This window comes from Dryobates pubescens, chromosome 17, assembly GCF_014839835.1.
Source record: "Dryobates pubescens isolate bDryPub1 chromosome 17, bDryPub1.pri, whole genome shotgun sequence".
NCBI classification, from domain to species: domain Eukaryota; kingdom Metazoa; phylum Chordata; class Aves; order Piciformes; family Picidae; genus Dryobates; species Dryobates pubescens.
The window spans coordinates 10,108,188-10,119,722 of record NC_071628.1 but is presented as its reverse complement, the minus strand read 5'-3'; the positions used below and the strand labels follow the sequence as shown (position 1 = coordinate 10,119,722).

At 54.9% G+C, this 11,535-nt stretch overlaps 1 protein-coding gene across 1 annotated transcript in view; it reads left to right on the top strand.

Moving 5' to 3' along the window:
• The first annotated feature begins 422 nt into the window (after positions 1-422).
• Positions 423-11,535, top strand: part of UACA (uveal autoantigen with coiled-coil domains and ankyrin repeats) — a 42,832-nt gene continuing 31,719 nt past the window's right edge. Inside the window, exon 1 of the mRNA XM_054168874.1 lies at positions 423-551. Within this exon, the coding sequence (XP_054024849.1) occupies positions 495-551 (57 nt within the window). The 5' untranslated portion in view covers positions 423-494. The remainder of the gene's footprint in view (positions 552-11,535) is intronic.

Genomic DNA, 11,535 nt, shown 5'->3' with positions numbered 1-11,535 from the left:
GCTGTCATGAGCCCGCACGCAGAGGGCGCCGGCGGTGCCGCCCGGTGTCATCACCGGCCTGTGCTGAGGGTGCTGCTAATGTTCCCCCCGGGCCAGCCCCTTCCCGGCCCCCCCGCGGTCCAAGGCCCGGTCGCCCTCTCCGTGTCCCCTGCGGGGCCGCCCGGGCGCCAACACGGCGCAGCGTCTGCCGCGTGTCTCTGCCCCGCCCGCGGCGCTCCCCCTGGCGGCCGGTTGGTTCCGCCGGGGGTCAGGCTCCGCCCCCCCGCCCACACCCCCGCGGGCCGCCTTTAAAAGGAGGAAGTCCCTCCCCCTGCCCCTCTCGGCGATTGGCCGCGGGGCCGAGGCGGGTGCGCGCTGTTTGGCTGCGGCTGGCCGGTGGGCGGGGCGGCCGGCTAGGGGTGCCGCGGCGGGCGGGGGCCGCCTCGTCCCGGCCGTGGCGGCGGCGGGTGCGCGTGGCGGGGCCGGTGCCGCGCCCGCCCGCCCCGGGCCGCGCCATGAAGAGCCTCAAGTCCCGCTTGAAGAAACATGAAGCGGTCATCGCGGGCAGCACGGTAGGTGCCGGTGGGGCTGGGCAGAGGGGAGGGGAAGGCCGCCCCGGTGGCGCTGAGGGCTCGGGGGCTTCCTGCGAGGGCAGCGGCGGCTGCTGGGCTGGGGGGAGTGTGAGTGCTGAGCTCTCCTCTGGGGCGGTGGGGTGAGGGTGAGGAGCTGAGGGTGAGGAGCTGAGGGGTGCGCTCTCGGGGGTTCGTAGGGTTGGAAGAGCAGGAGAGCTGTGGGACTCTGTGGAGAGGATGGGGCAGGAGGTGCTGGGGAGCCGAGGGCTGAGCTGGGGGGCGCTGCATGAGGCTGGAGGGCTGGGGAGGTGACGGGGTGATTCCGGGAGGTTCAGGGTGTAGAATTGCTGTGGGTCCCGGGTGTGGATGGAGCAGGAGGGCTGGGGAGGTGAGGGGTTGATCCCGGCGGGGTGTAAGGGACAGGAGAGCTGTGGGTCTCTGAGGGGCGGATGCGGCAGGAGGGCTGGGCTGAGAGGAGCAGAAGCAGCCGGGCAGCTGGACGTGGCGCGGGGGGCAGAGCGCAGGGAGGCTTTGCTGAGAGCGGCGAGCGCGGAAGAGCTAGAGGAATTTGTGGGGAGGAGAGTCTCTGGCATCTCTAGGGAGCGAGCTCTCTGGGGCAGCCCCTGGCCTTTGGTGGGGAGGATCTGGGCTTCAGTGAGTTGGGGATCTGCTGGAGGAGTGGGGATCCCTTGAAGGTTGAGGGCAAGGGCTTCGAGGACAGGCAGGGAGCCCCTGGGGTTGGGCTATGTGTGGGGAGGAGGCACAGCAGAGAGAGGATCTCTCAGCGCTGGCGTGAGGAGAAGCATGATGAGAATATGCACTCTGCCTGGCACCCAGCCCCTTGCTGAGGCTGCCCTGGATGACCTGCAGCTGGGAAAACAAGCCTGCAAACGTGTGTTACCTCTGCCTTCGGTTTTGCTTTGTGGCCCCACCAGAAATTAACACTTTTCCCCCCCCCCCTTTAAATCTTATAAGAGCCTTGGGAGTGCTGAGCTCTGGCTGGCAGCCTGCCCTGGGGCTTGCTGAGATGTGTGTGCATGGCAGCGGCTGGTTCACCATTAGTAATTCCAGTGGCCAAATCCGAGTGCTTATCCCAGTGCACAGAAGGAGGATTTGCTTAGGAGGGGAACAAAAAGCTTTCAGAGTGCCTGGTGACTTTTTGCAGTTGTGTTTTCTGCTCATACTGGGCCTGGGGGATTTGCAGCCTCTGGAAATGAGGTACCTCTGCGATGGTGCAGCTGTCTGCGGCGGCTTCTCTTCGGCTTCCGAAGTGTAGGCTGCTGTTGAGGGGCTTTAACTGGCTTTGTTGGGTTTCATTTTTACTTCATGCATCAGGGCTGAGTCAAAAGCGGTGTGGCCAGCAGAGAGAGGTGATTCTGCTGCTCTGCTCCAGTGAGACCTCACCTGGAGTGTCATGTCCAGCTATGGGGTCCTCAGCACAAGAGAGACGTGGACCTGATGGAGCAGGTCTGTAGGAGGCCACAAAGATGATCAGAGGGCTGCAGCACCTCTCCTATGAGGACAGGCTGGGAGAGTTGGGATTGTTCAGCCTGGAGAAGGCAAAGATCCTGGAAGAGTTTAGAGCTGCATTTCAATATTTGAAGGGGAGAGACTGTTCGGAAGGGTCTGTGGGGATAGGATGAAGGGCAGTGGTTTGAAACCCCAAGCAGGGTAGATTTAGGCTGGACGTCAGGAGGAAGCTCTTCACAATGAGGGTGGGGAGACACTGTCACAGGTTGCCCAGAGATATGGTGGAGTCTACATCCCTGGAGACACTCCAGGTCAAACTTGATGTGGCTCTGAGCAGCCTGATCTAGTTGGGGATGTCCCTGCTGGGGAACAGGACCAGAGGGCCTTTGAGGTTCCCTTCCAAGCTGATGCAGTCTGTGCTCTCCACAGATGGCTTTTGCTGAGAGAGGGCTTTGTAACGGAAGAAAGCTACGCTGGGAAGTTACTTTGTGTGGCAAACCATCTTTAACTGTGACCTAAATGCTTCCCTTGGAGTCTGCTGTGGCAGTTGCCCTCTTCAGCTTCTTGCTGTCTCTGTTGCTGCGCTTGCCTCTGGCCGTGCGGAGCAGCGGAAGAGGGCAGGCCAACAGCCACACGCTGCCTTCTATCACTCATTCAAGATATTAGCAGTCTCCAAAATAGCTCTGTGCATTTGCTTTGCATCTGAAGCTATGACTTGAAAAGAATAACTCATTTGAAAGCCATGCCAGCAGACAGGCTTGGGAAGTGCTGAGCCAACTCGTCCGCCACGGTGACAGCTCCCTGCGGAAGTGCTGCCCTGTGCTGAACGTTTCCCTCCGCAGGGGAGTGAGTCAGAAGTCAGCTATGATGATCTGTCCTGTGGAGGCTGGCACTGGTGTGTTATTCACTGGTTGCACTTCAGAACTGTTTGTTGTTTCACAAGGAGGCTACAATTACTCTCTTTCCACAAACACTGACAGCAGCTCTGTTTGGTTTTGAGCAGAGGTGGAGGTTTCTCCCTTCCGGAGGTGAAGGCTCCACAAAACCTTCCTTCCAAAGCAGGTTTCAGCAAGTTCTAATAACTTCTGCTCTTAAAAGCTTGAAGGGAAAGTATTTTTCACAGACTCACAAATTCACAGAGTGGTTTGGGTTGGAAGGGACTTGACAGATGAGCCAGTTCCAACCCCCCCCTGCCCTGGGCAGGGACACCTTCCACTGGATCGGGTTCTCAAGGCCCCATCCAACCTGGCTTTGAATGCCAGGCATCCACAGCCTCCCTGGGCAACTTGTTCCAGTGTCTCACCACCCTCACTGGAAAGAATTTCTCCCTCATCACCAGTTTGAATTTACACTCCTCAAGTTTAAATCCCTTCCTTCTCATCCTGTCAACAAGCCCTTGCAGGTGGTGCTGGTGGTTTCACTTCAAGCTTCTGCTTTGGGCAATACTGTCCACACTTGGTGCTTAGACTTCAGGCAGTATTTTCTGCTCTTTCTACAAAGAGGTTAAAAACCCCTTGTAGTAGACAAAGGTCACTATTTATACATGAAAAATGCTTCATGAGACTCCCCCACTGGTGGAAGACCTCCAAGGGTGAAACATCTAATGCCATCCTCCAGCTTAGCATCTACCAGAGGAAGGTGAGAGGCTCTTGGCACCTCTTCCCCAGCCAAAGCATCTGGCATACACTCCAAGAGATTTGAAGGGTCATGTTAGGGATCAGAAATCATAAGTAATACTTACTAATAATGAGTTTCAGTGAGCTCCTCCAAAAGACCCCACTTTTGTACTCATGATGTCCTTATTTCCCCTGCTTGTTACATGATCACCCCACTGGCTAATCAAAGCACAGCTTGGAACCTTCTTTGTGGGGAAAACAAAATCCAGCTCTGTGGGTCAGTGTCAATAGTGGGCCTGAGGGAGGAGGCCTGGGACAAGCCAGGTCTCTGTTCCTACCTCCTAGGGAAGGAGGGGAAGTGGGTGGGAGTCCTGCCAGCAGGAGCTTTATAGGTCCTGCCTGAAAAGAGTAAAAGAGTTGCCTGTTTGAGAAACTCCATCCCTCTCTCCTGTCCCCACCCAGTGCTATTTCCTGGGGGGTGGAGGGAAAGTTAATCCTTTCACCATGCTCCTCAACGTTTTCCTCCCAGGTTCAGGTAATAGTTCCATGTTCCCCTGGCTTGTGATGGTGAGCTTTTGGAAGTGGCTTTGTTGCTTTTTCTCCTGATGGAGGGAAGCCACAAAAGGCAACAGAAATTGAAAGGACAGTTACTAGCAATTCCACCATTCTCCAGAGCATCCTGTCTGAAAATGGAATGATCTGGTTTGGCCAGCTCCAGCTGGCTGATGGTGGTTGGGAAGTAATCTGAGGAGGAGCCTGCTGAGGAACTGCTGTGGAGTTGCTCTGTTAAATTTCAGGTTCATCTTCATCTTAATGGGGGAGTTTTAACCTTTCTTCTGGACTGCCTGCCAGAGGATGACAGTTTGCAGAGATTCCTGGTGGGGCTTTGAGCACAGCCAGAGCTGTATCAGTGAGCACTGGTGGGTCTGCAGCTCTTGGGAGCTGTTTGCATCTGAAGATAGGACATCAAAGCTGGAGCTGGTGTGAGATAGATAGGAGGGCAGGCAGCACTCTAGAAATCAGCAGCACTGCCTGGAGAGCCTGTGAGCAGTGAGACTGAGCAGATGGCAGACCAGGCCCAAACTTCCACCAGTCCTTTCTCCTCTGGGAAGAGTCATGCTGGATGTATTTAATTCAGAGAAACGGACCATCCCATGTCATTAGTGAAATCCATTGTGCAAGAAACAAAAGTAGCCACAGGAGCACTTCTCCTGGTGTGATGAGCTGTGATTATTAAATGAGTCTCTGAACAGGGAGATGTCATCCAGAGCCACCTGGATGAGCTGGAGAAGTGGGGCCATGTGAACCTTATGGTATTCAGCAAAGCCAGGTGAAAGGTCTTGCCCATGGGTGAGGGCAGCCATCTGTGTCTGCACAAGTTGGGGAGGGAGGGATTGGGGAGAAGGACTTAGGGGTTCTGGGGGGTGCAAAGCTGGAGGTGAGCTGGCACTGAGCGCTCCCAACCTCAGCAGTGTCCTGGGCTGATCCCCAGCAGTGTGGGCAGCAGGGGGAGGGAGAGGATTCTGCCCCTCTGCTGTGCTCTCCTGAGACCCACACCTGTAGGGCTGGGGCCAGCTCTGGTGTGCTCAGCACAGCAGAGACATGGACCTGTTGGAGCAGGGCCAGAGGAGGCCACAGCAATGCTGGGAGGGCTGGAAGCCCTCTGCTGTGAGGCCAGGCTGAGAGAGTTGGGGTTGTTCAGCCTGGAGAAGAGAAGGCTCCAGGGAGACCTTCTGGTGGCCTCTCAATGTTTCAGGGGGCCAGGTGGACAGCTGGAGAGGGACTTACTCCTAAGTCCTGTTGTGGCAGGACCAGGGGTCATGATCTGATCTAAAAGAGGGGGATTCAGACTAGAGAGAGTGTTTGACTCTGAGGGTGGTGAGAAGCTGGTCCAGGTTGCCCAGGGCAGGGTAGATGCTTTATCCCTAGAGCCATTGCAGGTCAGGCTGTTCGGGGCACTGAGCGAGCTGCTCTAGTTGCAGCTGTCCCTGCTGACTGCAGGGGGATCGGACTGGATGAGCTTGAAAGGTCCCTTGCCACCCAAAGCAGCCTGAGATTCCACGGGTTCTGTAGTTGGTGCCAGCTGAAGGAGTTTCAGGTGGTGCTCACTCCCCTGGTGCTGTGCACCCTGCCCCGGCTGTGTTGCATGGGTAACTCTTCCTCTCTGCGAGAAGTGGAACTGTTTGAGTTGTCTCCCTGCACAGTTCAACCCCTGCTGCCCTGTCAGCAGAGGAGGGGAGGCACCACCTCTTGTCTGATCTGGCTGCTTTTGTCAGGGAGGAATGCTGTTGTTAATGAGCTGGTTAATCAGCGGGGCTCGGTCTTTGTACCTACAGCAGAACAACTTCAAAGTGGTTTGGAGCACCGGGAGTGCTGTAAAATAGGAGCAGAGAATGGTTTGGGTTGGAAGGGACCTTAAAGATCATCCAGTGCCAACTCCCTGCCATGGGCAGGGACACTTTTCACTCAAGGCCTCATCCAGCCTGGCCTTCAAGACCTCCAGGGAGGGGGCATCCACAAGCTCCCTGGGCAATCTGGTCCAGTGGTTTACTATCCTCACTGGAAAGAATTTCTTGATGGTCTCCAGTCTCAATCTCCTCTCTTCTAGCTCAAAGCCATTGCCCCTCATCCTCTGACTGCAAGCCCTTGTCAAAAGCTCTTTCCCCAGCTCTCCTGGAAGGCTGGAAGGCTGTTCTGAGGTCTCCCTGGAGCCTTCCCTTCTTTACATGAAGGAATGAAGTGAAAACCAGGTGTTTGGTCTCCCAGTTTTAACCCAAGGCTCAAAGCTGAGGATTGAAGGTCACTTCTGTGTTGAGCTTCTTAGACAGCAGAGGAAAAACCTGTGGCTGCTGGTGGCACACATCAGGTTGTGAACAGGATTGTTGTCACTGCTGTGCTCTGTGCAGAGTCAGGCCAATTCCTGTCACTGCTCACACTGCTGGGAGCAATCAGCAGGATTTTCCCAGCATTGCTGCTGTTGCCCAGAACAAAATTCCTCTTCCCTGTCCTATGGGTGGCCCACCCAGACAGAGCAGCCTAGAGGAGAAGGACTTGGGGCTCTGAGCTGCTGGAAAACCTCAACATCAGCTGGCAATGGTCGCTGGCAACCCAGGAGGCATCTGTGTGCTGTGACCAGCAGGACAAGGGAGGTGATTCTGCCCCTCTGCTCTGGTGAGATCCTGCATGGAACACTCTGTCCAGTTCTAGTGTTCCCAGCATAACAGGGACCTGGAACTGTTGATACATGCCTAGAGGAGGCCACAAAGATGATCAGAGGGTTGGAGCACCTCCCCTGTGGGGAGAGGCAGGGAGAGTTGGGGCTGTTCAGCCTGGAGAAAAGGTGGCACTGGGGAGACCTTAGAGCAGACTTTCAGTGCCTGTAGGGGGCTACAAGAAAGATGGGGAGGGACTTCCTAGAACTACTGGTAAGTGATGGGATGAGGTGCAATGGACTGGAGCTTGAGGTGTTCGGAGGAGACTTGATGGGGTGCTTGGTACCATGGATTAGTTGATTAGGTGGTGGTGGATTGGTTGAGGGGTTGGACGTGATGATCTTGAAGGTCTCTTCCAACCTGGTCTGTTCTGTTCTATTCTATTCTAGATACTGAGAGTGGAGATGAGGCAGAAATTCTTTCCAGTGCGGGTGGTGAGATGCTGTAACAAATTGCCCAGTGAGGAGGTCATGGATGCCCCCTCCCTGGGGGTGTTCAAGGCCAGGCTGGATGGGGCCTTGAGCATCTTGCTCTAGTGGGAGGTGTCTCTGCCCATGGCAGGGGTTGGAGCTAGCTGATTCTCAAGGTCCCTGCCAAGCCAAAGCATTCTGTGAAACCCAAGGTGCCTTCCTGATGCCACTGGCAGGCAGCGTGGCCAGGAATCACCAGCACTGCAATATCCAAATGCCAAAGCTGAGGGTTAACAGCCCCACAATGTTCAAATGGCAAGGCCTAGGCTGGCTGGGGGCGGTGGGTGGGTGGTTCTTTAGAGCATGGTTGGGTTCCAGGAAGGTTCATTAAGGCTCCTGCTGATGTCAGTGCTCCTTGAAGAACCCTTGGTGCTTCATTTCGCCTGTGGCGCACTGGAATGAGCAGCTTGTTTGCTGCGAGGTGTTGGTGGGGTGAGGGAACAGGAGGGACAGTGTGTGGGTCAGCAGAAGCTCTGGGGGGTGTAGCCTGCTTCTGGGTGCACTGAGATTCTCCAGGCTTGTTGAAAATGATTAGTTTTATCCATGCTTTATCACTTTGGAATGCAACAGCTGGAAATATTTGCAGTCTTGGAGGTAGAGCGAATGCCTGAGTGCAAACCGAACCTCCTCAGCTGATCTGCAGCCAGAATGGTGCAGATAAGGCTCTTGGCTTATCTGCCTGAAGTTTATTTGACCTTCTGCTCAGATCCAGCCCTCTGTAGTGCTTTGTCAGGATTGAAAGATCAGTATTTATCAGCCAGCAAGTGCTTACAGCACCTGGGAGGCTGAGGCTGTTCAGTCTTGCTTGAGACTGTCTTCATTTCTTAGTGGTGACAGCAGGATAGGGGGCAGACAGCAAGGTGAGGTTCTCTTCTCCACACATAGGCGCTGGAGGCTGCTTCCCTGCACGATGGTCAGGTTTCCCCTGCATAATAGGTCAGGTTTCATCACCCCTTAATATTCCCTGATGCTTTGCTGTTAATAAATGGGAGCACACAAATCAATCAGGCCTCGCCTGAGAACTTTTAATCAAGCTAATGGGTTTTTGCCTCCAGGCCAGAGGAAGGTGGGGTGACACAGGTTTTAATGGCACACAAAGGCAGCTGGACTCTGACCTTGCTGCTGCTTTCTCCCCAGTTCAAGGGGAAATACTTTCTCCTGGCTGCTTTTGGAGCGAAGCTGCTGCAGGACCTGGGCTCCCAGGTGGTTTTGTGGTGGAATCTGTGATGCTTTCATTCCTATCAGGGGTTGTAACCTTCTCTGATCTGTGTAGCTCTGACCTCAGTTACCCTGAAGTGTAACTTACACTGGTTTGTTTTCAGGGTGTGGAGGGTTTTCTGATCACTTCTATTAGTGTCCAAGTTGATCTGTACTTCAGGGCTGAGAGTTTCATGGACTCCTAGAATGGCTGGAATTGGAAGGGACCTTGAAGGTCATCCAGTTCCAACCCCCCTGCCATGGGCAGGGACACCTTCCACTAGAGCAGGTTGCTCAAGGCCTCCTCCAACTTGGCTTTGAATGCCTCCAGGGAGGGAAAATCCACAGCCTCCCTGGGCAACCCCTTCCAGGGTAGAATAGAATAGAATAAACCAGGTTGGAAGAGGCCTTCGAGATCAGAGTCCAACCCATCAACCAATCCAACACCACCTAATCAACTAATCCATTGCACCAAGCACCTGAACACCTCCAGTGATGGTGACTCCACCACCTCCTTGGGCAGCACATTCCAATGGGCAATCACTCTCTCTGTGTAGAACTTCTTCCTAACCTCCAGCCTAAACCTCCCCTGGCACAGCCTGAGATTGTGTCCTCTTGTTCTGGTGCTGCTTGCCTGGGAGAAGAGACCAACCCCCACCTGGCTACAACCTCCCTTCAGGTAGTTGTAGAGAGCAAGAAGGTCTCCCCTGAGCCTCCTCTTCTCCAGGCTAAGCAACCCCAGCTCCCTCAGCCTCTCCTCACAGGGCTGTGCTCCAAACCCCTCCCCAGCTTTGTTGCTCTTCTCTGGACACCTTCCAGCAACTCAACATCTTTCCTAAACTGAGGGGCCCAGAACTGGACACAGGACTCAAGGTGTGGCCTAACCAGTGCAGTGTACAGGGGCAGAATGACCTCCCTGCTCCTGCTGGCCACACTGTTCCTGATGCAGGCCAGGATGCCATTGGCCCTCCTGGCTGCCTGGGCACACTGCAGGCTCATGTTCAGCCTAACATCAACCAGCATCCCCAGGTCCCTCTCAGCCTGACTGCTCTCCAGCCACTCTGACCCCAGCCTGTAGCTCTGCATGGGGTTGTTGTGGCCAATGTGCAGAACCCTGCACTTGGATGTGTTAAATCTCATGCCCTTGGACTCTGCCCAACTGCCCAGCCTGTCGAGGTCCCTCTGCAGAGCCTCTCTACCCTCCAGCAGATCAACTCCTGCCCCCAGCTTGGTGTCATCAGCAAACTTACTGATGATGGACTCAATGCCCTCATCCAGATCATCAATAAAGATGTTAAAGAGCATGGGGCCCAGCACTGATCCCTGGGGCACACCACTAGTGCCTGGCTGCCAGCTGGCTGTGGCACCATTCACCACCACTCTCTGGGCTCTGCCCTCCAGCCAGTTCCTAACCCAATGCAGTGTGCTCCCATCCAAGCCATGGGCTGACAGCTTGGCCAGGAGTTTGCTGTGAGGGACGGTGTCAAAGGCCTTGCTGAGGTATCCCTATTTGAGGATGTTTTAGCAACCCAGTGCCCTTCAGCTGTGTGTGGGCAAGGGGGAAGTTGTGTTCAAACCCAAACATTGAAAAGATGTGTAGGTTTTTGATTTGTTTCAGCATAGAATAGAATTAACCAGGTTGGAAAAGACCTTTGAGATCATCCAGTCCACCCTATCACCCAACACCATCTAATCAACTAAACCATGGCACCAAGCACCCCCATCCAGTCTCGAACACCTCCAGGGATGGTGACTCCACCACCTCCCTGGGCAGCCCATTCCAATGGCCAATCACTCTTGGCAGCCTTGGCCTCCTTCAGGAGTTGCATGCAGAGTGCTTGGATGCTCCTGTAGTCTGGGTGCTGTTGTGGCTGCTGCTGGTGTTTGTTTCTCCCTGCCCCAGCCGTGTGGGAAAGAGAACTGGCCATGCTGTTAGGTCCTTGTCGCTCCTTGTGGATAGACTTGACCTACTGGACACAGATTTGGAGCCCTTGAGATGACTTTGGGAGGACTTTTTCTCTTGTCACATGGAGAGCTAGAAGTATATTGGAGTAATGAACCATTTGATCTTGGTGAGAGACTCCAGCTTGTGCAGGAAGGAAAACGCCTTAAAACTCAGGAGTGTTCATGGTGTGGGTCTAGCTGGTTACTCCTTGTTTGACCTGGCTGTTCAAAGACTTACCTCTAGTACCTAGTGAGGCCACAGCTGGAGTACTGGCTCCAGTTCTGGGCTCCCCAGCTCAAGAGACAAGGAGCTAGTGGAGAGAGGTCTGAAGATGCTGAGGGGCTTGGAGCATCTCTGTGAGAAGGAAAGGCTGGGAGCCCTGGGGCTGTTGAGCCTGGGGAAGAGCAGCCTGAGAGGGGATCTGATCCATGCTCAGCAAGAGATAAAGGCTGGGGAGCAAGAGGATGGGGCCAGACTCTTGTGGGTGGCGCCCAGGGCAGCACAAACTGCAACCCAGGAGGTTCCATCTGAAGAGGAGGAGAAACTTGTTTGGCGTGAGGGTGCTGGAGGCCTGGAGCAGGCTGCCCAGAGAGGCTGTGGAGTCTCCTTCTCTGGGGAGATTCCAAACCCTGCTGGCCATTGTGGTGCTGGGCAAGCTGCTGGGGGTGCCCCTGCTTGAGCAGGGCTTAGGGCTGGAGTGGATGGTCTGCAAAGGTCCCTTCCAAGCCTCCCCATGCTGGGATTCAGGATGAATTCCAGGATGCAGTTACCTGAATCAAAGCCGTGCAGCAGTACAGCCTCCTTCTTGACAGGGGCGTTTTGAGCCAGGCAAAACCAGAGCCGTTCCAGGAAGGCTGCTGTGTTTAGACTGAGCCTCACCCACTCTTAGCATTCAATAACCTTCTGTAGATAGAGAAATTGCAGTAAATGAGGTGATAATGTAACCTGGGGGCGAAACAAGAACCCTCTGTTCAGGCTGTCGTTCCTTGATGCAGACTAAACAGTGGCTCTGACTCGGGCGGTTTAGAGCTCCAAAACGTTTGTAAGTGAATCCAGACAGCCTGATAAGCAAGC